The 27067-nt window shown below is 37.5% G+C and overlaps 1 protein-coding gene across 1 annotated transcript in view; it reads right to left on the reverse strand.

Moving 5' to 3' along the window:
* Positions 1-7496: 7496 nt before the first annotated feature.
* trmt9b (tRNA methyltransferase 9B) overlaps positions 7497-27067 on the reverse strand; it is a 39990-nt gene continuing 20419 nt past the window's right edge. Inside the window, exons 2-4 of the mRNA XM_039745770.1 lie at positions 19026-19228; positions 18752-18925; positions 7497-10905 (exon numbers count right to left, since the gene is read on the reverse strand). Coding sequence (XP_039601704.1) covers positions 9881-10905; positions 18752-18925; positions 19026-19179 — 1353 coding nt within the window. The 5' untranslated portion in view covers positions 19180-19228 and the 3' untranslated portion in view covers positions 7497-9880. The remainder of the gene's footprint in view (positions 10906-18751; positions 18926-19025; positions 19229-27067) is intronic.

Below are 27067 nucleotides of genomic sequence, written 5' to 3' on the forward strand. Positions count from 1 at the left end.
CACGACTGTAATTCGTTCCAAAACTCTGGTCGCAACCCGATTTGGTCGTGACCTGAAGTAATTTCCCCCATAGGATTGTATGTAAATACAATTAATCCGTTCAGGACTGTACGAGCTGTATGTAAATGTATAGTTTTTTTCAAAGATTTTTAAGCACAAAAATAGTTAAGTATACCATAGAATGCACAGCGTAATAGTAAAGTAAATGGAAAAACATTGAATAATACAGAGAAAACTAACATTGCACATTCACACTACAGCCTTATGAACTGCTCTCTGTAAACACTTTTTTTAATGAGTTTTAAGCACAGGGAAAAAAATGAACATTTGAAAAATTGTAATTTATACAAAAATTAACCATAAACAACCAAGAAAACTAACCTTGCATGAGTTGAGTTCTGGCATGAAGGAAGTGAGAAGGAACTGGGTGGAGAGGAGATTACAGCTTTGAGGTAAAGTCTGTGATGATGCGGGATTGCTGCATGCTCCCATCTCACTTCAGGGAGCCCTTAAACCCGTCACCGTCGGTAAATGTTACCGATGAGCACGACAGTGAGGCACAACAGTGGAGCAATCGGATGGTGCAAAAAGTGCCAAGTGCTTTTATTTAAATCAACAAAACAACAATCAAAAACAAAGTCCAAATTAAATAAAGTGCAGTGCTTTCAGAATCCTTCAATAAATAAATGATCCCATAAAAACAAGTGAAGTGGAGGTTAAAGTCCAATAGAAAAAAGACTTCATTAAATACAATGAGATTAAAACAATGCTCGAAGCAGTCTCTTTAAAAACAAGCCTGGTGCATTCTTTAACTGCCTTCTCGCTCTCTCTCTCACTCGCCCGCTGCACAGGGAGAGACTGAACACGTGCGGAAATTATCGGCGTGCACGAACCAGAAGGGAAACTGGCTTGTTCGTCATTAAAGTGTGTGGTCGTGAGCAGATGCAAAAGTTTGGCAAACTTTTTGGTCGGAACCCAATCTGTACGTGTTCAGAGACGTTCGTGAACCGAGATTCCACTGTAGTGGTAAGAGTAATGACAAGTAATACAGATGGACATTAGCTGAAAATGTCCAAACCAGTGCAACATCCGCATCATTGTGGGGGTACAGGTTTGCTAAATATAAGCACTGCACAACAAGTTCTCTTGATCTACAATTTTGATGTATCTTTGATATGCTAACCCTGTAGTGCACACGTCTGTTTTTATGTTCGCCATTGAACGCAGCTGCCATTGATACCTTGTAACAAATAGGCCTCTTGTTTAGGGTTTTATACTCTGTTACCCTCTCTACCTGGGAGATTTTCATTTTTTTTATATGTTTATCCAGTTTAACAAACTTCTCTCCAAATGTATAATAACTGAAAAAGACTATATATTTGGTTTAGCCAATGTGCAAAGGAGGGAAATTTACTGTTTTCCTGCATTAAATAATGTTTTAAAACAAAATGCAATATACAGATGCTTTAATATTTATATTATGTTTGAACTTGCCTATAATATGTTATATTTCTATTTAAAAAATTAATTATGTGAGAAAGACTTTGTATGTGAGTTGTAGGGGAGGAAAAAAGCAAACAGGAAATTTTAACATACATTTATTTTTGTGAAAAAACTTCATTGATACTTTGGAAAATTATCAACAACACAAGAATGCATGACATTTTTAAAATGTGACACATAAACAATGGTTATAAAAATGACAAAAATATTTATTCAGTTTTCTAAAGTCACAAGCTGAGATAACCAACGTAAAATGCACATCATACAAATACTGTATTCACAATCCCCATTCCAACACACATCTCTTAGGACAAATCATCCTTTTCTCCCCAAGAACATATTTAAATAATTTATTCAAGTTTTGAAATGTTATGATCCAGCAGCATTCAACTTAGAATTAAAAAGGAAAAAAAGGCAACCTACAAGTCAACCCTTGAATAAGTCAGGCAAGTAAGGATTGAGAGGAAATTATCAATAACTGATAAAAGAAATAAAATGGGAGATGTCAGCACATCAGTTTGTATTTAGAGAAACAGTTCAACTTGTGTCCACTATTTAGGAATGGAGACGATAAAACTAGAGTTAAAAATAATCTGTAATAGGCATATTGTAAAGTGCATGACACGAGTGGCACACGTGTACCTCAAGAGCACCCAAGGCTGTTGCGACTTTTAACAACAAACTAACATTTTACTGAGCCAGGATGGGCCAAGCAAGCATCCTTGTAGTTACGTCTGCTTCAATGTAGTCAAAGGCAGCGGTGATCTCATACTCGTACTCTCGTACTTCTAAAATCTTTATTATTATGCTGTCTTAAGGAATTGTTCTGTTCTGTATATTGTATTGTATTGACCCCCTACTTTTGACACCCACTGCACGCCCAACCTACCTGGAAAGGGGTCTCTCTTTGAACTGCCTTTCCCGAGGTTTCTCCCATTTTTCCCTACAAGGTTTTTATTGGGAGTTTTTCCTTGTCTTCTCAGAGAGTCAAGGCTGGGGGGCTGTCAAGAGGCAGGGCCTGTTAAAGCCCATTGCGGCACTTCCTGTGTGATTTTGGGCTATACAAAAATAAACTGTATTGTATACTGGATTAAGGAGTGATGACTAAATTGTTAAAGACACCTTTTAAATGTCACATAAAGTTCAAGTATTGAATACAGTTTCATTGATTAAATGGCTAAAATCAGTGCTTCTAAGGTTTTGTCCACTTGAGGCTATGTGTTAAATGCATTGTCATACATAAGATGGTTGCCTCCACTGAACTGAAGTCTTCATGAATATTCATAAATTAGCCCAAGGAGCAAAACATGGTAATTTACCTAAAAGTATGCAGGAATAACATCAAGCAAGTGACTGAGCAGTTGAATAAAATGGATGGATGGATGAATGCAGTGATTTGTTCAAATACAACCCTGCCCTTAGTCTTTGATCAGTACTGGTGTTTCAGATTCATTGATTAGCTCAGCGGTCAGTGCATGACAAGTGACGTCAAATTTCAACAAAGCTTATGCAATAAATTTAACTCGTACCTTTGACCAGGCAGACTTTGAATAGGAATATGGAAGTAACAGTACATGTAGGCAGTGTGAAGATCTCATTGAGGAAATGCACAAATACACATCAACACTTACATACTCGGTCATTTTGCGTATAAAGTATGTCATCGTGTTTTACTCGGAATCACACAAGTATACAAACGTAGAGTTCTATGTGTTTACTCACATTTGGCTGCTGTCATATTCTACTCGTGTACAGTATGTTAACTTCTACTGTGTTTCCGTATTCTCCTAACACTCGACTGGATGTGCACAGTAATGTCCAGATCAATTTTTAAACTAGAAAAGGACTGTTAAAGTGTTAAAAATGTGCAATTTCCACCAAACAACAAGAAACACTTTGAAGATGATAAAAGCATAACAAGGTTTTCCGTCAGGAGCCTTGACCACTGTGGCCCCCTCGGACCAGGACTTGGACTTACCTTAGACCTGGTGATTTTTATTTTTAATGTCATTTAGCACTTGTTCATGTTTTACCAGGCGATAACTGATAGCTGTTAATAAATCCACAAGTTGTGACAAGGTAGTGGAAACTAGGGTGAGAGTTCAATGAGAGAATGGCTGAACTTGTGTGTACCTTGTGCCAGCAAGTCTTGTCTGTTAAGACTCTGAGTGGTCACACCCAATAGTTTAACTCCAATTTTGACAATGACGTTTCTTCAACTATGTCAGAAATGTGCAAATCAATTTTGACCAAAGCACTTGAGGGATGTTTGAACTGCAGCAAAAAGTTGGTGGAATAACAACAGACAATGAGCAGGACAATGACATTTGGGTGGTGGAAGTGTTGAAAAGATGAAAAGGAAGGTAACTTTAATTTGAGGGAGAGCTAAATAGCATTAAAATCGCTGTTTTAAACACAAGATCAAATAATTCACAGTTGTGTGAGATCTTTGGAGTACAGTGTGAAGGAAGGCACTTTAAAAGTTGAAGGTCGCCAACACTAAACCGCCCTCAGATGCAGAATGACAGGTGTGTTCTGTAAACGTTCCAGTCTGCCCTCGTAGTTTAAAGATGAATTGAGATGAACACTTTCAATGTGCTATTAGGCAAGTGTGGAAGTGAAATACACAGTAAGGGTCTCAGTCATTAAATATTTGGGAATCCTTACTGACTGTTGATGCACACCATATACGCTAACTAAAGGCCTGCGAGTTGAAGGTGACATTTAGACAGGCGGCATCTATCATTGAGCACAGGGCAGTAATGGACCTTGGGTGGGGTGAGGGTCCATCACAGGAACACTCCCAGCGAGATAAACACATGAGGTGTGAGTGAGTCAATTATGTATGCTAACCTACCTCTTGCCAAAATGACAACCTCACAAACCGAGCAGATGTGCTAGCAGCAGTACTTAAAGCCCTTCCGTGAATCTGCAGGGGGGCCGACGGTGTGTTTTCAGATTCACAGATGTTATGAAATAAGACATTTTGAAATTGTAGTCCTCTATAATCAATCTGTGTGGCTAGATGGCACTGGAGGTCCAAATTTGCGTTTAATTAAACCTCTTCCGTTGGATTAAAAATGCACATTGTTTTAGTCTGGATACTGTAAATATAATCATTTCTACAAAATAAAAATGATTGCAAAATGAACAGTTAACAAAGTTCAGGCTGTAAAGTGACCTGCAGAGCCATTACCTTTCTAACAATTTCGAATGACATACTTCTGTTGTAGAGTAGTTTGGCCTTTCTAGATTTTTGAGCAGGAATTGTTTCCCTGTCATTCATTTATTTTCACTCACTAACGCCCTGAGGTGGGATGTTCCCAATACGGAGGTGCTGTGCTTTGGCAATTGACTAGTGGTACGCGATATGTTATGGCTTTGGCTCCGACTGTTTATTAAATCAACTTCAAGCTGTCAAGCAGAGTCATCACAGTTTAACTTTCTTCTCAGTCCAGCTTACCATTCACATGTCCCCTTTTCCAGCTTATCTACGCGTCAGTAGGCCTAAAGCTCCATTCAGTTGGAATGGTATTGACTGTGCTAAGAGTATTACAAGTAACATTAAACTACATTAGCTTGCTCTTTTATTTGTTTTTGCACACTTTTTGGACCACAGTCATAAGTAAGACAAATTTTGGCCATATTACTAAAATAAGAAAAAAAGAGCAAACTGCATATAGTATTTAAGCTTTGTCACGTAAAGTTGAAATTAATATAAACCTGTTGCTGCAACACTTGTTAAATAACAAATTTAACAGGTAAATAGATAATGTAAAAATGATTGTGCAGTGCATAATTCAATATTGGGAAAGAAGTCAATTCCTGGGAAGCACTTTCTGAAAAAAAATAAAATAAAATTAATACCAGGAAAGGGGTTTGAAGGATTCTCATCATAGAATGAGCAGAACAATTCTTTGCATTTTTCAAAGAAGGCTTATTTGTGATTATTATAGCAGTGTCCTTTCTCAAATGAGTGATGCTTTACACTGAGTGGCAACAGGCTGAGCACCTTGAAAATGAATGAGACCCTTCACCTCAGTCTTGGTGGAAGAATTAATGTTGTTAAGTAAGCTTCTCTTTTTTTATTTCAACACATTCCAATATACATCAATAAATCATTTTTTAAGCAATTAGATTCAACCATAACCTCATTTACCTGGAACTCAAAACATCCACATATCCAAAGTGCGACCCTACAAAGACCTAAGACAGAAGGTGGCATGGCTCTACCTAACTTTCAGTTTTATTACTGGGCAGCAAACATACAAGCTATAAAAACCTGGACACAAATAGATGAACATACACAGGCCTGGTCCGCAATAGAAATAAAATCCTGAAGTACTTGTCTATATTCCCTGCTCTGTGCCAAAATAAATGCAAGTTATCGCCGCTATACTAATACTGTAACCCAATTGTGCTTCACTCACTCAGAATATGGGACCAATGTAGAAAGCATTTTAAGATGGAGAAGCTTTTATCTGTGGCACCTCTGCATGAGAACCACCTTTTTCAACCCTCATAAACATATGTAGTTTTTTAATATCTGGAAAACATTTTGGATTAAATTGCTTAGAGATCTTTATATAGACAACATCTTTGCATCCTACAAACAGTTACACTCCAAATGTAACTTAACAGCAACACATTTCTTTCACTATCTTCAAATTGTCAAACAGAACCTGCTCGATTTCCCTCGTCTTGCACCTTCCTCCATGAAAGAAAAAATATTGCTCAGTTTGGAAGACTCAGACAGCATTTCTGCAATATATCAAATTATTGTACAGTCCCTCCCTTTCAAAGGTCCAAGAGGACACCGGGAAAAGGATCTCTTAATATATCAGAAAAGAAATGGAAGGTAGCAATGCAGAGAGTTCACTCAAGCTCCATATGCACAAAGCATACAATCATTCAACTTAAAATAATATATCGAGCACATCTCTCTCAGCTTAAAACTGTCCAAAATGTTTCCAGGTCAACATCCAACCTGCAAACGCTGCAATCAAGTCCCAGCTTCACTGGGTCACATGTTTTGGGCCTGCGCGAAATTAACATCAATCTGAACCAAAATCTTGAAGTGCCTTTCAGACGGCCTTGTTGTCACAATCCTTCCTAACCCATTAACAGCTGTTTGGGGTTCCTGGTGAGTAACTGATGTTTTAAATTATTTGAAATTGGAAAAAATCTAATTCTCAGTAAGAGGATCTGTGCAGAACTTTTTCAAAACCTGGCAGGATCTAGTCAATAATATTTTAGAATAAGCTCTTAAAGCACTGAGGAAGTAATTCTTTTTGCATTTCTTTTTCTTCTCCATTTATCTTTATCCGCCTATTAAACTCATCAGCTTATGTATTTTTACAAGCTTTAAGCGTTACTCCGTTGGCCATGATCTCTTTCTCAGGGGTGGGGGGTTGATTTGTTTTCAATCCTATTTGTATGGAATGATAGAAAAATCATAAAAATAAAATCAATAAAATAAAAAAAAAAAAGAAAATGAATGAGAATACAACTGGCAGTGCCAATTCTGCTACTAGCTGGCAGCCACTCAATTGGGCTCTTTGGCAGATCTGTGAAGTGAGCACAGAAGGCAACTCTTTCCACAAAACTTGCCTCTGCTTTTGATGACATTCATTTATGACGCTGGCTGCACTCAGTAAACCTGTATCTAAGGGCCAGCATGGCCTGTGGTCTTCAGTTACTGATGCTAAGGTGTCGACTAACGATACATCAGGCTGTGTCCTGTGTAGAGGTTCAAAATGATGTCCAGCAGTTACGTAGAGCTCACAATAATTTAGTAACACTAAACAACGTTGAGAGCAACATGGTGGCGCAGTGCTAGCAGTAAGGAGACCAGGGTTTGTATCCTGAGTCCTGCCTGTGTGGAGTTTGCATGTTCTCTCTGTGTCTGAGTGGGTTTCTTCTGGGTGCTCCGGTTTCCTCCCACAGACCAAAGACATGAAGTGTAGGTGGATTGGTGATACTAAACTGGGCCCTAGTGTGTGGCTGGGGTGAGTGGTGTGTGTGTGTGTGTGTGTGTGTGATGGGATAGCTGGGATAGGCTCCAGCACACCCTGTGATCCTGTTCTGGGCAACATGGGTTAGAAGATGACTGACTAAACAGTGCTGAATACAACACTGATTTGTATCACCTAAACAATTGAGAAAAATGATTACTGGCATCATCTTTATTGTTTATCTGAATGTAACTTACTGTGCAATAGCAATTAGATAAATATTTATATATTTGTTGACAATTGTTAATGTTGAAATTAAAAATACATTTCACATGACTTTACACAGTGATTTTAGGGTCATTATTATCATTTGTACATTTTTCGATGTGGTTTTCATCAGAGGCATTAATCCTGCGTTACAACATAGAACATTAAAAAGTGCAATATTCTTTCTGGGACAAAATATTTAAAATGGAGATAAACAAGCCATGGCACTACATCACAGCATATTGCAAGTTATCAGTTCTCAAGGTTTGTTTTTGCTTTAGAACACATGGAGTTATTTTCAGTGTGGTGCAATCCTCCATTAACTTTACAATTAAAAAGGTGTACTTGCACCTGGGCCTTTAACCTATTGAATGTACTGCAGCCGTAGTGTCACATCAAACCTCAGACCTCAGACCTCCCCAAACATGGTGGACATCAGAATCAGGTTTGTTAATATTTAATGTCAACAAAAGACTGACTATAGAGGGAGTGCTATAAGAGGTCACCTTACAAGCAACCATTATACTTTATAATGTGTCCCTCCTCCTGTTGATGTGATGTTGGTCTAAGTCTGTGTGAAGAATAAAGAGGTGTCACTTGCATGTTATCCTGACAACCTGTTTTTGTGTTGTATGAATGGTGCTGCACGTTTTGCAAATTCATTTGGGATTAATGAAGTATCTGCCTGTCTGTCCGATTAAATGAAAAGTGGACCAGATTGTCTGACTTGCCTGTCTGTTTTCCCTATATGTCCCAACTTCCACACGGATAACTGAAACAAAGCCTTTAAGTCTTTCATTTTACAGACATACGTGTCAGTATTTTGAGCTTGGTGTATCTTTGGTTTATCTAAAGACACGTCGGTTTGATGGTAACTTCATGTTACTTATGTAAAATGGGGCTTGGCCCTATCATCCATTATGCTGCTGCATGAACGGTCCCCTTTTCATTTAAAACATAATGTGGACTGATAGACGAGATAACGAAGATGGTTGTGTCGTTTTACAATAAATGCTGTTTCGCTCTGCTAAATGCAGGACATTTCTTAGGTATTAGCTAGCTCACAACAGTCTAATGTGGAGGTACTTGATTCACATTTGAAATTACTTTGAATACAGATCAGTCAATGCATCTCTCCGCACAGTTTTATACTACAGTATGGTATATTGCTTTTCTGCAATGCCTGTTCTATGACTCTTTATATACTGCCTATACATGGCTGTGATTTCCTTTTGTCTCCCTTAAGTCCAATGTGCAGGCTACACATTGTTACTTGTCTTACTGCCTGCCACTCTCACATGTCCAAAATGTGCTGCGTCAAGGGGCCTGAGTTGCTTCAAAAGCTTGCATATTGTAATCTTTTTAGTTAGCCAATAAAAGGTGTCATTTTGCTTGGCTTTTCTCTACATTCATAATGGCTAACACGGTACAACACCCTAGTACTATAATGACCACTGAAAGTATTTTGCATTTGCTTTTACTGATCAAGCGCTTTCTGGACTGTAAAGGAGCTGGTGCTGCCATAACACACCCAATATAATGACTGGTGTCCACTGTACAGCACACATTCTAGCAAACATAATCTAATAGATAGCACGGAGGCAAACTGGGCGGCTGTGAGAGCTGCAAGGTGACACACATCCCATGCAGTATACGGTAATTGATCCTTGGTTGGAATGGACAATAAGTCGTCATGAACTCCCCAGGCTGTTGCTATAGTACAAGCTCAGTCAAAAGCTCCTGGATTATGTAGTTATAGCAAGAGTGTCTGCAGGATTAGGAATGACACGGAGGTCCTAACAGTTAGGACGGGGGCAGCACCCAGATCTAAAATTATATAGACCTCAACCTCCTCATTTTGGGTAGGGGGCTTAGGATGGAAAAATGTATCTTGTATACCCTAAAAAGTACAGGATGGCTCGGGGGGCATATACTTATTATTTTGCATTGTGCTCACTGCTTGTCTGCTTGACTTTGTTAATAAATGACTTCCTATTACTTTTCTTGTTACAAGGTCTGCTTCAGATTGCCCCCGCCTGTTCACAATACTAACAAATAAGCTGCAGTTTACACACAGACATTATTACTTTGTTTCTAAAATAATATTAGATTAAATTATGTTTAAATAAAACCCCTGTATTGGTTACAGTATTGGCTTAAATTTTCCAAACTTGAATCTTTTCTGCAACAACACACCAATTTGCATGATCAAAATACGTTTGAATGACGTGAAGCTCGTCTACATATGTTTCAATGAGATCCTGCAGCTCTCCTTCCTTAAAGACATGATAATAACGAAATAGAGATGCTTCAGATTTAGTTTCTTTTGTGTTTTTATCTTGGACTCTTTCTTCATGGGAAGGGCTTTCCATTTTTAGCAACTTTTCAAAATCTCTAAGTAAGCCAGTTTTTGAATCAGGACAAATTGACATGTTACAGTCAGGATTATTCCAGGTATTTGCTTCCCTAATCAAAGGATCTGGATGTGGCACAAGGTCAGGCAAAGCTATTTTAGCACATGTTTCCCCACATAGCAACTTATTTTTTTCCTTTGTTCCCAAATCATTTTTTGGCAGGTGAGAACGTATGCTTTCTGACGGTCTATGATTCTGAAATTCTTCTATGCTAAAAACATCTTCATCTGAGTCTTGTCTTAAAACAAAGAGATTAGATACTTGCTCCATTAGCTGGCTAGCTTTGTTGCTTTTAAAAAGTTCAAATCTGCTTGTATCATTTAATAGGTGGCCTGCATTTTTGAAGGGGTTTAGTCGTTTAGTGGTGGCTGAGCTACTACTGCCCCCTAATTCTAAAATGGAATCCAGTGACCTTGAAAAAAGCCATATTTTGAGAGATTTTTCAAAGGAACTGTAAAGTGTATGTACTTCGTCGTTCCCCACTGAAGAAGTGCTTTTTGTCTTCCTGTAAGCCTGACTGATGTCACTGCTGCTGGAACAATCTGCGGCAAAAGTATTTTGTGGTCTTTTCCTCAGTTTATATTGACTTGCCTTCTGAGACGGAGGTTCTGGATTCCAGGGTACAAAGATATCCTGTTTTTCAAATTTTCTTCTCTTTTGTTCCATTGCCCACACATAAATCATTATACGACCCCCAACTCTAAGGGTTCTTGCCATTTCCTTCAGTGCCCGGATCCGCCGTTCCTTTGTTGAGAAATGATGAATGACTGCAAAAAGAGAAACAGAATACATAATAATAATAGTAATGAAAGCTAATTCCAGTATTCCGCAGAAGTTAGTCATTCCAGCTAGAGAGTTAAGTTTTTGTTTCCCACCAAACTTGGTATACTTTGGACATAACAGTAGGAGATTTACTAAAGAATCCAAAGAAAAAAAAAGCAAGCATATTGGCAGCTCATCTATGAAATTGTAAAACTGTGCTTATAATACCACCATGCTCACATCTATGCTAACCTTTTACCTACAATCACTTGTTTTGTCGCCATCCAGTATGGCTCCCTTTGGCCAATCAAAGTAACAACAGGAGGAAAATCAAAAATCAATAAGCCCAAAATCACTGTAAAAATGTCACAAGACAGGAGTCTACTACAAAGCCTTAACATTTTACTTCAGTATTTTCACTAACTGATGTAATAATGCAGTGATCTCAGTAAATAATTCACTTGCTTTCAACTTCCATGTCCAACAAATCAGCTTAGAGAGATTGTAAAAAATGCAATGGCAATTTCCAATTGACTTTCCCTTCATCTTTAGGTTCATTAACAAAGCTGGAATCTTTTTTGTTATGTACAGTAACGGCGTATTGACAGTTTCACTTTGGAGAATGTTGAGATGTTGAGCTTTCAGCAAAAAAGCCGCTATACTCTAGATTGTAAAAGAAATTTGTCATTTTTCATTCTCTGTTGAGGCTCACAGAGGGTTAAATCCCTAGTAAAAAATGAAAAAAAAATTACATCATCATATTAATAATCACTGACCTTGAAATAGTCAAAAATGATACCCTTTATTATTAATTTTGCAGTTTTGTCATTGTTAAATCTTCTGGGAGTGGCTTTTAGAGGGAGAGGACCACCAGTAAATAATCAAATAGCAATTGTATTATCATATTCATAATAAGCAACTTTGAAATGTCATAAAGCGACATTCCACACGTCTATATATATTACCAATCCAGTTTTTCAAAGTTTTGTGAAACCGAGTAATTTTGACCCCTCGTGTTCCATTAGTGGGTGAATCCCTGGGGTCAGCTGATGTGGCACAAACAACCTCAAGTCCTTCTGATCATTTTTGCTGAAGACACCTATTGGATTACTCTTTATCATAAGGGCATAATTTTGTACACAAAATATGGTTGAAAGTGTTTTTGGATTTAGAGGGCCAAAAAGCTCAACATCTTGCATAACTAGGCATCATGACAAGTAGAATAGTATATCATATGTGGAGGTTTTTCCTGCACAAAATATGGTTGAAAATATCATTAAAATGAGTTTCTTTTTTGAAGCTAAAGGTCTAAAACTAAGGGGAACCCCAAAAAGCTCGACATCTTGCATAACTTGACATCAAGAGGAGTGGAATGTGTGGGTTTTTTTCATATGTGGTTTTTTTTTTTCATTCATCCAGAGGTGCCAGATGACCAAAAGCTGAAGTGATTTGAAAGCGTTCATCAGTAATTCTTATTATCACAAAAAATTACTGAAATGGAATTGAGACATTTATTCCATACTGAGAATTTTGCTTTAACTTTTATTTCATCAAAAGTGTAATTTATCACAATCAAAAAACACAAAAATGTCCAGCATAGCATCATGAGGTCCCTTTGCAGCTTTCATACCTTCTACACATATTCTGAAATGTGGCATTAAGATGATTTGAATATTTAAAGACAAGCCATAAACAAATTGCAAACACACCTTCTAACCTGTTTTTCCACTTCAGGGGCACAGGGACATATGCTTTTCCCATCAGCAATGGTGGCATGGAGGAAACCAACCCTGAATGGGGCAGAACTCCATTGCAGGGTACACTCAAGCATATACCCACACACTAAATTCAGCGTTGTTAATACAACTACCCTACACATCTTTGAGTACCTAAAAGGAAAATCCAGATACAGGCAGTCTGTTTTAGGATTTGAGTCCAAGACTCAGGCGCTATTGACCAACAGTGCTGAACACTACATCACCCTGCAAAAGATGCCTACCTACAAATAAAGTTTAAACCCTAGTGTTTACTTATCTTTCCTACCAAGGTTGAAATTCATGGTGCTGGATAACCTGTCAACGCTCATTTGGCCCAGTGGCAGTGTGTTTACACAGTTCAACTGACTATCATTTAATTCAGGTGTAGTTGATGATTTGCATCCGCGTTTCTTAACCATACATCATACAGTAAGGATTAATGTCTCATCAAACAGGCCTTATTTCCATTGCTTGGCAATTCACCACTCTCATGCTACTCAATGTACAAAGCCAATTAATTCCAGATAAGCTGAGCCGTTTTTACAACCTGTTGCTAGGTGACATATAAATTTCCCAGGACGATTCCTTAGGTCACATTTAATGTGTAACCTGGTAACAAACAGAGGATCCCAGATCTGCAAACTGAATCTAATCTGTTGGTGGGGAAAGAGTATAGATAGATAAATAGACTGATAGACAGAACTTTATTTATCTCCAAAGGGAAATTCACTAATTTCATTTTTAAAATTATATTACTGTTTTTGAAAAGAGAAGTAAAAATTATTTAACATGTTCAAGCATACAAGCCAAATAACACTATCAGGAAATTTCTTTCACATCCTTCAATGCAAACAGTCTGTTTTTTTAATAAACAAGAGCTTTCTATTGTCCAGGAGTAGAGGTTGTAAGCCCTACACTTCCTTGACCAGTTCCTTTTTCTTTGTGACTCAAGTTCTCAAGGGACTTTGGGCACAATTGTTTTTGTTTTTTTGATTATTCGAAATTGTTCAGTTTTATGACTTTTGTCCCATTTGTTAAGATGGGCAAAATGCTTAAGTATTAATCATTTCGATTTTTGTAAACTATTGTCACGTTCCAATATGCTTGCTTTGGTGATATTTGTTCTTCCTGAGCTGCCTTACAGTGGAGCGTTCCCAATGTAGGTAGTGTATCTGCTTCAAATACATGCAGTGAAGTTCATGCTTCCTGTTTTAGCCTTTGGTAGCAGAGCCACTTCACACCCGCTCTTTGTTAACAAACTGGAGATTTGTACACCTCATGTCAAGCCAGTCTCCTAGTCGCTAAATTGACAAAGTGAGGAGTTTAGCTGCCTGAATATCTATTACATTGTAATAGTGAGATCAGAGCAACTGTGAACTGTACTATGAAAATTCCTTCAGTCTAGCTTGATGGTAGGTGGTACTAAAGATATTAAAGAATACAATAAAAAAACCAAAACAGCAGCACTAGATAAATGCATATATACCCGTGGCACTTAGTCATAGCCCCAGCCTTCTCATGGATCCAGCAAGTGCCTGCTTTGGGTTTGTCTCAGGGTATTCTGGTTTGCCCTTCATATAACTGAAGACATGCAAGCTAGATTGTTTGGTAATTCCAAATGAACCTGGTGTGCACATGTATGTGCTTTTTAAGTCAGCCATGTGATGGGCTGGTTTACTGTCCAAGTAGAGCTCCCATGGCATGGGCACCCAGGTAAGGCTTCATCATATTTTATGCTGAATTGGAGTAACAGGATATGTTACATTATAATACAAAAAAGTCTTACGTGTCTACAACTTACATATCTAAAAAGCTGTTTAAATTAAGGCAATTATTGAGATTTCCTTTGTAATGCATTTAAAGCCAGCTTATAGTACATCCTGATACATATCTTATCAGTTAGCACCATCTTGTTTGTAAAGTTTTAAAATAACTTTAAAAATCCTATATAGAAGGAACGTTCAAAAAGTTTCACACTTTTTGTTTAACTCTATTCAGAAACAAATGACATCACTTTTGTACATAGTCATCAACCTTTGAGATCCAATTATTCCAGTGTTTACCAACTTTTTAATGCCATCAGCAAAAAATGTTTTTGGTTGAGCACGTAGCCACTGATGCACCGCTGCTTTCACATCAGGGTTCTTTTTTCATTCACCGTTTTCGTCGCTGTAGCTGAACATCTGGAGAGCTCTGCATCCGTGACACTAGTATGGCCATTTTTGAACATTTCAATCCACTCATAGACGAGAGAGAAGTTTATCCCCATACTGAGCACATATGCGGAGATGAATTTGTGCTCCCGGCACACCTTCTGTCCACAAAAAGCATATGACAGAACGCTGTTCCTCTTTGGTGCAATTTATAAGTTTCGCAGCCATCTTCACCACAGGATGACAATTCTTGTACTAAACTGCAAGGGCAGCTAGCTTGCCAGACAGAACTAGTCACACGACACTCTCAGACACGACCAGTTACTACTCCTCCAAATTTCACCGTTTCCAACGAAAATATAAAAGTGCAGAAACATTTTGAACGTCCCTCGGATTATACTAGGAATCTTACCACAACAAAGAATGAAAAAGTCAGTGGCAGGGCTCTTACTGCTGTCGCCACACAGCTATATAGACCTTAATATGATTCACTGCAGGGACACTGTGTGGATTTTTCTTGTTCTCTTAGTGTCTGCGTGAGATGGCTCCCTTATTTGAATGATGGGCATGTTACAATACAGTACAGTATGACCTAGAACCTAAGATTTGGCCATGGTAACCACAGGATTACCATTTACAGTATATCTCTGTCTCTGACTTACTAAAGGTGACTGTACTCCAGCTGTGAAAAAATGTATTTAAAAAGGTATGGCTGTAGTTCTATACTTGTAAATTGCCTCAGAATAGGCTTTACTATAGAAAACGTCTACAAAAAAATTATACAGAACCCCAATCTGCTCCAATAGGCTCCACCTTGCTGTAAAATCATTAACAGGAAAATGCAATTTTAGAATAATTAACTATATAAAGATAACTATATAAATAATTTAATTACATGTAATTAACTGAATTGGGCGGCACAGTGGCGCAGTGGTAGCGCTGCTGCCTCGCAGTTAGGAGACCCGGGTTCGCTTCCCGGGTCCTCCCTGCTGTGGAGTTTGCATGTTCTCCCCGTGTCTGCGTGGGTTTCCTCCCACAGTCCAAAGACATGCTGGTTAGGTGGATTGGTGATTCTAAATTGGGCTTGGTGTGTGAGTGTGTCTGCGGTGGGTTGGCACCCTGCCCAGGATTTATTCCTGCCTTGTGCCCTGTGTTGGTTGGGATTGGCTCCAGCAGACCCCTGTGTATGGATTCAGCGGGTTGGATAATGGATGGATGGATAATTAACTGAATTATAAAGACAGTCATATAAAATTCCATCATAATTTAATGCTGGCACCAAAGCTTTTAATGACAATGTAATCACTTATTTTTATTTTTGTAATGTTTTTATTGGCATTCCTACGAGTGCATATTTTGCAACATTCTGCATTGTTGAAGATGTGCATCACTACAGGAACTAAAATTTGCATATAATGTTTTAACATGACTTGATAAGAAATGGCTTCACAGAAGAAAAACATGATGAAGTATTTATAAGAAGGCCTCCACATACTCATGTAGCAATCTCCTATCACTTTTAGAATTTGCTTATTGTAATATGGGCCTGGGAGGCATGGAGCCCCTCTGAGCTCTATTGGGTGCAAGACAATAAGCAAGGTGCCAGTCAAACACGAAGTCTCACTCATACACGTACACAGGAATAACATAACTTCTCTGGTCAGGCACACCTTTGGTTTGTGAAAGGAAACACTGAGTATCAAGAGAATATTCACATAGAAAAACGACAATATGAAAACGCACAGTGACTGGGGTGAGTTTTGAATTCTGATGCCATGGAGGAAGCAGCACTATAGATTATGCCACTGTATCACCTGTTTAGCAGTTGACAGTGTTTCTCAAAAATGTTCAGACAGAATGTGATGGTGTTTCCAATCAGCCTGGAACTAAACCTTGATTAAAGACTCGTGTATGAATTTACAACCTTAAGAAAGTCTACCAACTATGTATATCATTGGGTGACTTTCTAAAATGCTGTCAACTTGCCAGTATGACTGGAAACTTTGTTCTGGTATCTCACTACCCTTTAACATTTACATCTGTTGGATTCACTTTTCTAACACCTTTGATCACTTGAACATCTATAAAAAGTAGTATTGCTACTCACAAACGATGAGCCTGGGATGCAGTTATTTTTGTATTATTTGTATCTGTATTTATATATAATCTAATATCCATTAGGATGACATTACCTCATTATATTCTTGTCCATTTCTGACTTTGGCCAATTTTTAGGAAAAGCCTATTTTTCCAAACTGATCTCTAAAATATAAATGTTACTTCGTTTTGAATTTCCCGTCACAACTAAGTAACTTTACAAAGTTTTTCATATAAAGGCATAAAACAGGCTCTCATTAAGAAAGCATTTGGAATGAAAAATCTGTAGACACTGCCAAGACAGAGTCCAAGACCTCTATTTGTAAAATGAAACAGGTAACTGTGAGCAGGCAATAAGATTACAACTTCAGGTTCAGATTTTAATCAGCTAAAAAGTAGCTCTATACCTCTACACAGTATTTGGGTTACAAGTTTTACATACAGTATTTTGTAATCCATTGATTTTAAATATTCATCAGAGCATACCATATAAAAACAATTTGTTTTATTTTGTAATATTTTCAGTCAACATATCATTTAGATTTTTTTTCTTTCTGCACTCCAGTTTTCAGCATTTTGACTTAAAAGCACTTTGCTTTGACAGAAGATATTTAATTTAAAGCCTCACTTATTGAAGGTGTAGTCAGATGTGATTAGTGCGGGTGGCACGGTGGTGCAGTCCAACGACATGCAGGATAGGTGCACTGGCCATTCTAAATTGTCCCTAGTGTGTGCTTGGTGTGTGGGTATATAGGATATAGCGGGTTGGAAAATGGATGGATGGTCTTAGTGCTAAAATTTGGGTACTTTACAAATTAAGTTTGCCACATTACTTTAATGTATATTTTGCACTGTTCTAAATTTAATCTGTACATTCAGTGGCAGAGACAACAGAAGATCAAATATAATTAAGTCTTGGTTATTGTTTCATTTACAGGAGACAAAATATTGTTTTAATATCAACAACATCATTTATTTACATCTAAAATATAATTAAGTGTGTTTATAACTTAGCAAAGCTCTACACCTTGAAAACAGATTATGTCTCTATTTTAACAATCTGCATACTACACACAGCAGTTTCATATTTTACTTTGTGTTTTAACAGAAGTTATTTCATTTAAAGCTTTGGTTAAAGAACAGATGTAGCCACAGTCAAAATTTTAAAAACACATTATCTCCTATAAAGAAAACCTCCTAACTCCACTGGAGGAAAGTTTGCTTTATATGCAAATGCAAAAAAATCCACCCCATTATATGTACAGGTATATACACACTAGCAGGAATTCAGGATACTTATTTGAACTTTATGAATATGTGCTTTTGTGTAATCACACTCTTGCCGAGTCTGTGTGCCTCACCATGCACTCATATCAGGACCAGGTTCACTTTTAGATTTGGCCTGGTCAGGTTTAGTCATTTTGATATTTCTAACACTTACCTTAGCACCTTTCTTGAAGTACAAATAATTACAGCACCTATGCAAAAGTCCATATGCAAAACCACTACAACTCATGAGGGAGGATGTGGAAAAGGACATCGTTAATGCAAACATTTTGATTTGGTAATCAAATGTGTTAATTCTTTTTAATATGTCAACATCTGATGTGCATCCAACACAGTGTAAGTGTCTCCATATTAGCCAACTGATAATGAAATAGAAATTTTTCATAACAGAATTCTGGTGGCTTTTAGAAGCTAAGAATTATTTAGTACAGCTCACAATTTAATATAAGCATACAATAACTCAAAAAAGCCAATATGCCACACTTAACCCCCCATTAAGTAGACCTTGAATGATCTAGTACAGAAGAAAATGGAAGTATGGAAATAAAATGATATACCTGCAATTGACAAGATGGCATCAAAGCAACCATTACGGTATGGTAATTTCAGGGTACTGCATATCTGCACCTCATGCCCATGGTTCCTGGCAAGATCCACCAGTGGCAGACAGCAGTCACTGCCTATAGTAAAGCTTTTCTTGTTAATATGAAGGTACTTTCCATTGCCACAACCTATAAAAACAATACAATCAAGAGATAAACCATTGATTTCCACTAACAAAGAGCTAACAAATGAGGTGCTAAACACACAAACAACATGTAACAAACTCACCAATGTCAGCAATTAAACTGCCTGGTTCTTGGTCAAGAAGAAACTGACGCACTTTGGGCCAAGCTTTGTAGCGAATGTCATTGAAATATGGGGCAATTTTTTCATACACATTGTGGACATGGTCTCTCTCCAGTTGGCTGGCCTCCTTCTCCATTCTGAAGCCTACTCTGGTGGAGTAACGGCTCACCTAAACCATTTCATGGCTTAAAAGATAAAGAAAAATGTTTAATGTGCAGGATTTAATTACAACCATTGTAGCAATCATCTAATAATTTTTATTATAAATGTATTGCTTCCATAAGGCTAATGCAAAAGTGGCAAAGTGTTAAAAACAAGAGTCCTATCTGAAAATCATTGTAATACTTTCTGAGGCACATATGTTAATCTTTTTAAGTAGCATCTACTGTTTATTCTTTTTTTCTTGAAGACATTTACTAATATATTGAACAAGAGGTATGGAAAACTGTGTTAGGAGTTTGTTAAGTAACGTGGGTTACATTTTCTATTAAATAAAACAGAAACCTGTATTTTGATTGCATTCTTGTTTCTCATGGGTTACATTGCATGCTTGCTGGACATGCAAATAAAAATTTCACTGTCGATCGTGATCAATCGGTAGATGGGAAAGGTAGTGCAGGTAGATTGCATTGCATTCAAAAAAAATTTTTTTTAAATGTTAGTCTATCGTATATCCTCCCTATGGCATTTGCCACTTGATTGACATACAGGGCGGCCAGTCTGAGATCTCTTTTCTTCTAACACACTGGTCATCCTGCATGCATGATCAAGCGTGCGAGCTACTGCAAAACTCTGGCTATCTAAGTGAACTAGTTAGCCTTCTAATTTATATCGACTAAAGAAGGGATTTAAAAAAAATTTTTTGGTTATGGGCTGGATGTAGAATTGGAAGAGGATTTTTTTCTCTCACAATGTCACAATCGAAGTGCATTTGTCAATCTATCATTGCTATAACAAAGAAGGAACATGTGGAAAGGCACTTTCGAACTGTTCATAAAAACTACGAAACCGACTTCCTTCCAAAAAGCAATCTGAGAAAGAGAAAGGAGAGGGAACTAAAATCGCAGTTAATCGGACAGCCGTCATTTTTCACTCGGCTGAATTCAAAAGCAAAGGCAGACACACCGAAGCATCGTTCCAGGTGAGTCACTCGATCATTAAGAATAAGAAGTCCTTTCAAGATGGAGAGATGACAAAAGATGTCTTCGTTGAGGCAGATGGCTAGGGAGAAATTCCTGCTGAGATTTCAAGACCCCTGGCCGGAGAAAAAAGAGTTTCTCCTTGTCATTAAACATGCAGAATACAAGCAGCTTAATAACGATCAATGGCCGCTAGACTTGGCATTTTTTTCCGATCTGACCAACATGTTGAATGAGCTTAATTTACAGCTGCAAGGAAAAGAGAAAACCATGGTCAATATGATTAGCTCAGTTAATGCTTTCAAATGAAAAATGCAACATCTGTCCTCAAACCTTCATTTGGGGAACATTCAAAACCTTGCGTCAGAGCTGGAGACGCAATGAAAGCTGTGTGCACAACTTGACAGCATACGCCACACAGAGCAGATTCAAAATTGTCTGTCCGACTTTATCTAATGGAAAAATAGTAACGATTCGAGTGTTGCCCAATGTAGCGGAGTAAGAGTAGCGTTTCTTCTTCACAAATGTACTCAAGCAAAAGTAAAATGTATGGTGCAGTAAAACTACTCTTAGAAGTACAAATTTTTTAAAAAGTTACTCAAGTAAATGTAACGGAGTAAATGTAACTTGTTACTACCCACCTATGATACTCAGTAAATATATACTATTTGACCTGTTCATTTTAAAAGTAGCTCGCAAGCTGAAAAAGTATGGACACCCCTGTCGTACTCTATACACATGGCACTATTACTTCCATATTAGTACTTCTGAAACTCTGCCTCTCAAGTCACTAAAGCAAAATGGAAGACAAACTTACACCACCAATTAAAAAACTGTAAAGTACTGATTCAACTGCAACATAACAGCATTACAATAAATGTAATCAGCACTTCTCCATTTTGTAGTCATCATCAATCTTCATCAATTTTATTCCCTTGTGGTTTGTGTTGTGGTCCTGCACATCCCCCTTATTCTTAAATATCGGCACACTTCTTCTCCAATCCTCAGGCATCCTCTCACTTTACAAGATTCCATTAAACAATCTCTCTCCTAAACACCTTCATGCTTCCATAGGTATGTCATCTTGACTAACGGCCTTTCCATTTTTTATCCTCTTCATAGTTGTCCTTACTTCCTCCTTGCTAATCAGTTGCACTTCCTGATTCACTTTCTCCACATCATCCAGCCTTCTCTCTCTCTCTTATTCTCTTCATTCATCAGCCTCTCAAAGTACTCTTTCCATCTGCTCAACACACTCTCCTCGCTTGTGAGTACGTTTCCATCTTTATCCTTTATCACCCTAACCTGCTGCACATCTTTCCCAGTTCGGTCCCTCTGTCTAGCCAGTCGGTACAGGTCCTTTTCTCCCTCTTTAGAGTCTAGCCTCTAATAGAACTCATCATTCGCCTTTTCTTTAGCCTTCGCCACCTCTCTCTTCACCTTGCACCTTATCTCCTTGTACTCTTGTCTACTTTCTGCATCTCTCTGACTATCCCACTTCTTCTTTGCCATCCTCTTCTTCTGTGTACTTCTCCTGTATTTCCTCATTATGCCACCAGGTTTTCTTTTCCCCCTTCCTCTGTCCAGATGACACGCCAAGCAACCTTCTTGCTGTCACCCTTACTACATTTGCTGTAGTTTCTCAGCTGTCTGGTAACTTTTCACTGCCACCCACTGCTTGTCTCACCTCCTCCTTAAACTCAACATTGCAGTCTTCCTTTTTCAACTTCCACCATTTGATCCTTGACTCTGCCCTCACTCTCTTCCTCTTCTTGATCTCCAACGTCATCTTACAGACCACCATCCTATGCTGCTTAATGACACTTTCGCCTGCCATCACTTGCAGTCTTCAATCTCCTTCAGATCAACTCTTCAGCATAGGATGTAATCTACCCGTGTGCATCTTCCTCCATTCTTGTATGTAACCCTATGTTCCTCCCTCTTCTTAAAATATGTATTCACCACAGCCATGTCGGTCCTTTTGGCAAAATCCACTTGGCTTGGACTGCGTAGGTTTCTCCAGATTCTTCAGTTTCAAACCCGAAAAACATGCATGTCAAGTTGGCTAGGGAGTCTAAATTAGCCTAATGTGTTTGCATGTGGATATTTAATTTAGTGTGGCATGCAATGATACAGCGCTCCACCCAAGGAAGCTTTATACCCTAATTCTATGAAGATGAGATATGGCTTCCTGCGACCCTAGACTTGCCATTAAGCAGGTTCAGTAAATAAAAGACTGGAAATACAACCTACAGCTGCTGAAACAGTACAGTAAGAACACATTGTGCACAGAGCAGTCTGACTGGATTCTGTTTCCAGACCTTTTTATCAAGAATTTTTATTATGACAAAACAGCTCAGTTAAATGAGATTTAAAAATTGTTTTAATACTAGGAACTGAACTACTGTTTTTTTATTTTTTAAAAATGCCAATATATAAATGGCAAACATCTAAACATAGATTTAACACTTGTAAGATTGTAATTTATTTATGCATGAGCATTAACTTGAAAGGAAATCAGGCTTTTTTTAATTGAAGGCAAAAAATATATGTCTTTGAAGTAATTTTGCAATTTTATTAAATACATAAAAAGTCCATTTATAAAAATGATTTGTCACTGGAGCTTAGTCTACCCTGTCACTTTAGAAAGGCAATATAAATGTATCCACATGGTGTGACAATGGATGCAACTGGTTCACAGGACTGTGCACTCCTTGGAAATCAAACCTATTTCTTAAAAATCCAAGTTACCACAATGCAGGTACCGGACCTTGTCTTGTATGAAGAGTCTTGCATTTCTATTTTGAGTTTTATGAGCATCCAGTTATAGCATCAGTCCCCCTGTTTGCTACTAAACTCTTTTTATACAAAAAGGACAGGGAAAGCAACAGAGGGTAATCATTTAGAAGCAAATACTATTGTTTATAAGGTAATGTACTTTCTGCACTTCTTGCAATTATTGTCTTTCTTATATACAGTAGTATATGGGTTCCCAACTCTTTTGAAAACTTTGAGATGTGTAGTCGAGGTCTGGAGAGAAGCCTTTAAACTTCATTTTAGTCAGTTCATCATACTTGGTGAAACCTGTCACATTCCAGTCTCGATAATGTCCTTTCTTGCAGAAAAACTGTGAACTTTGATAGTATGATATTTATAAAGCACCCTGCCCAAAAATGTTGTGGAAAATCCATTAACATGAATCACCCAAGAGACAATAAAATAAAGTAATGTAAGAGCAAGATATCTGTTGTTTAGGAGTCTTGAGGCATTTATTGGAATCTTTTGCTGGGTTGCTGAGTCTTTTGCTAAATGCCTTTTAATAGAAATACATTTTAAAAGTGCAGAACAACAGTGAAACTAGTGATTAGTGAAATTTGGACACACCCACAAATGTTAATATTTCTGAAAGAAGTAGATCCCTTTTTTACCATAATACCATTAAACTTGCTTAAAAATACAGCCTATACATTACTAGTCTTGCTAATTCCTATTATTGCTTGAAATGACACATTTTAAATGTACTATTCACATATAACTGCAAAGCCTCATTCTCAGCAGCCATTCCTTCAGTTTTATAAAGGTTATCTCCTTTAGGTTATCCTTAATTAGTCATGTAAAAATGCTAATTGCTTATTAGAGAAAACTTTGTAATTGCATTAGCATCACTGAAACTTGTTATTCTGTTCACATGGTTTGCAAAGTACTGACATTCCTAAAGTTCAGTTCTGATTTCAAAAAAGGCCAAAATGAAACATCATTCTCAAGAAACATGTCGGTCTGTTGTTTTTGTGCAGAATGACAGTGATTCCATTTGACACATTGCCAAGAAATTGAAGATTTCTTATAAAGGTATCTATCACTGCCTTGTGAGAAGAGGACAAACTGGATCTCACCAGGACAGAAAAGATGACTTCAAGATGCTAACCTTACAGGGAGAGTTTTGAAGAAAAGCCAAACTGAAACTGGCAAATACAAAGAAAAAGTTAAATGGGCAAAGGAACAGATATTAGATGGAAGAAAACTGGAAAAGTGTTTTACGGTCAGCATTCAGGAATCATTTTTTCTCTGCAAAACTGCGTGCTGCATAAAGAGGAAATAACATTGCATAAGACAAGTGATCTGGTTGACATAGGTATCTACACTGCAATTAGCCTATACTGTATTGGCAGAATTTCATGGAAGCGATTATTAAAGACAGATCAAGTAACACAAATACAAGATTATTTAGCTAATAGTCACAAGGTTTTAGACAGGGAAATCATGTTTCAAATGGTAGAATTCTATTAGGAAGCAACAAAGGCATTTAATCAGAATAACATTTAATATTACATATCTTGATTTCCTAGAAATGTTTGATAAAGAACATCATAAGGAACAAGTGATCAAATTTAACAAACTTGTAATTCAAGATACTGTGTGTGTTGTGAACAAAACTACCTTAAACACAAGAGTATAGTGTAATGTACTAATGAAACCTGATCTGCACTTTTTGTCTTATTTGCTAAATATATATTGTCTACAGAAGTGCTGCTAGACTGGGGGTTTGAGCTATGAGGAAAGACTTAAGGAGTTGCATTTTTTGACTTGGAAATGGAGATTATGTGGCAAAATTACGTTAGAAATTGTGAAGGAAATTAGTAGAGCAGATGGTAGCTGTTACTGTAAAATAAGGCTAGCTCTGACCAGAACATGGGGTCATAGATGTTAGCAGGTTAAAGGCAAGTTAGAGTATCAGTTAACCAGAAGTGCAACAGATGGCAGGGGTTCAGGGACATTCAAATCTTGCATTGTTTAGGTGAAGTTAGGTACATAAGGATTGGCAAGATGTATTGGGCTGAATGGCTTGCTTATGTTAAAGTTTTAGACACAAATAAAAATTAATAAATAACACTATGCAAACAAAAGAAAGGCAATATTTGAATGCATAAAAATGTAATTATTAAAAAATATAATGACATAGTTTTTCCAGACAGTCAGCACTGACAGGCTTTATGATGAAAACATGTTGAATTATATAAACCAACAATCTATAATGCAGTGAAAAGCCTCTTCTCATTAAAATTTTTGTTGCTTGCTTGCTTGTACAGAGTGTTTTATTACATATTTAGAAAGCATAGTTATTTTTAACAATAATTCCTAGAATGATGTATTTTATTCAGTTAACTGTCAGGTGCTTGCCAAATAGCTGCCGTTGTATTCTGCAAGGCAATTATGGAAAATCAAGTAACTAATTAACAACTATTACCATTACAGCTTAAAAAGAATATTTAAAATACTTGTGAAGATACTTAGCATTAAATATTAAAAATTTCAGTAACACAGTTTAATGACATTTAGAGTAATTTGGTGAAGACCCAAATGTACGCACAATAAAAAAAACAACAGTTCTCAAAAAGCATCCTTATGAGTAATGAATGGCTTGCACATCAAAACTTCCTCTGCACAGAAAGAGTGAATGCTAAAACTGAAACGCATAAGCTAATGCAGCACACAAAGTGTTGTTTTATTTACTGGATAAATGCCAGGGCCTTGGGTCTGATGCTCGTCAGCATTAATGATTTGTGCTGTGGACAGCTCATTTATTTCTTGTCGGTGCAGCTCTGAGAGATACACAGTCCCCCGAGTACTGCACTCATTCTCTAGTATACGTCTTTTGAGTATAAGGCTGAACAGGTCAAACTGGAACAGCGGTAAAGCTGATGGAACCCTAAGGGCTTATCATTAATTTAGCTCACCTTCTTTGACCGAATGAGTTTAGCAAAAAGCGTTTTTCCAACAAATGATTTACTTGTATAAACTATGTACACTGTGCTTTCAGAAGATGACAAGAATGCTTCTTTTTACATGCTTCCTCTACCAACCAATAGGGAATTTATAAAGCATGAGACACAGTAAATGGCATCGACTGACTAAATAAATCAGCTGCATATCACAGAGCTCTCATTAAATGACCAGATAAGGAACAAATGTAAAACAGAAAAGCAATTTGGATTCCCTACATAAACCAAATTGTTTTCACATACTGTTTCCTTTTCTCTAATTTATGGCACAATTGTAGCTGTCCTTTCATTAACTGTATTACCCATGTCATCAATAGCTTTTACATTACCCAGTACAATATTATTCATGTATGTCTAAAGCCTGCTCCATCCTGTGCTCTTACAGTGCTGATATCAATACCGTTTGAGGAGTGGGATTCACCTTTGCTTTTGTCATTTAATTATGAGAATCTAATAATGTGTACCTGTGTCTTTTAGAGGGTACAATGAAGAAGGCAGCTTTAGCTACACATACTAACTTTTATTAAGAAAATGTAATACTCTGTAGTATCACTTAAAATAGGGGTGTCCAACTCTGGTCCTGCAGGTCGCTGTGGCTATAGGTTTTCATTCTAAACAATTTCTTAAAAAGTGACCTGTTTTTGATGATAAAAAACTTCTTTTGCCTTAATTTTAATTAACTTGCTGTTTAAGAACCAGGCTCCTTAGTTGTTTTTCTTCTCCTTAATTAGCTGCGAACCAATAATGTGATACAAAATGAACCAATACATGTCCAGCTAACCTCTGTCCATCAAATAATATCAAAAAATAAAGAAAGGTGTCCATAATGTTCATCTGCTCAGGTCCACAAAACCACCAGGATTGGGACCCAAGTACATCCATTAAACTGATGACACTGAACAGTGTGAGGTTTATTCTATGGTGACTGGAGTGCCAATCCTGCCACTAACCCCTACATTTTCCTTGAAAGTTCGAGGACCTGCTTACAGGGCTGAATGCAGATTAGCGTCCTACCCAGGACAAAGCAATTGCAGGTTAAGAGCCTTGCTCAAGGGCCCAACAGAGCCACTTCTGGCATTTACGAGATTTCAACCAGCAACCTTCT

The sequence above is a fragment of the Polypterus senegalus genome, chromosome 2 (genome assembly GCF_016835505.1).
Source record: "Polypterus senegalus isolate Bchr_013 chromosome 2, ASM1683550v1, whole genome shotgun sequence".
Lineage (NCBI taxonomy): Eukaryota > Metazoa > Chordata > Cladistia > Polypteriformes > Polypteridae > Polypterus > Polypterus senegalus.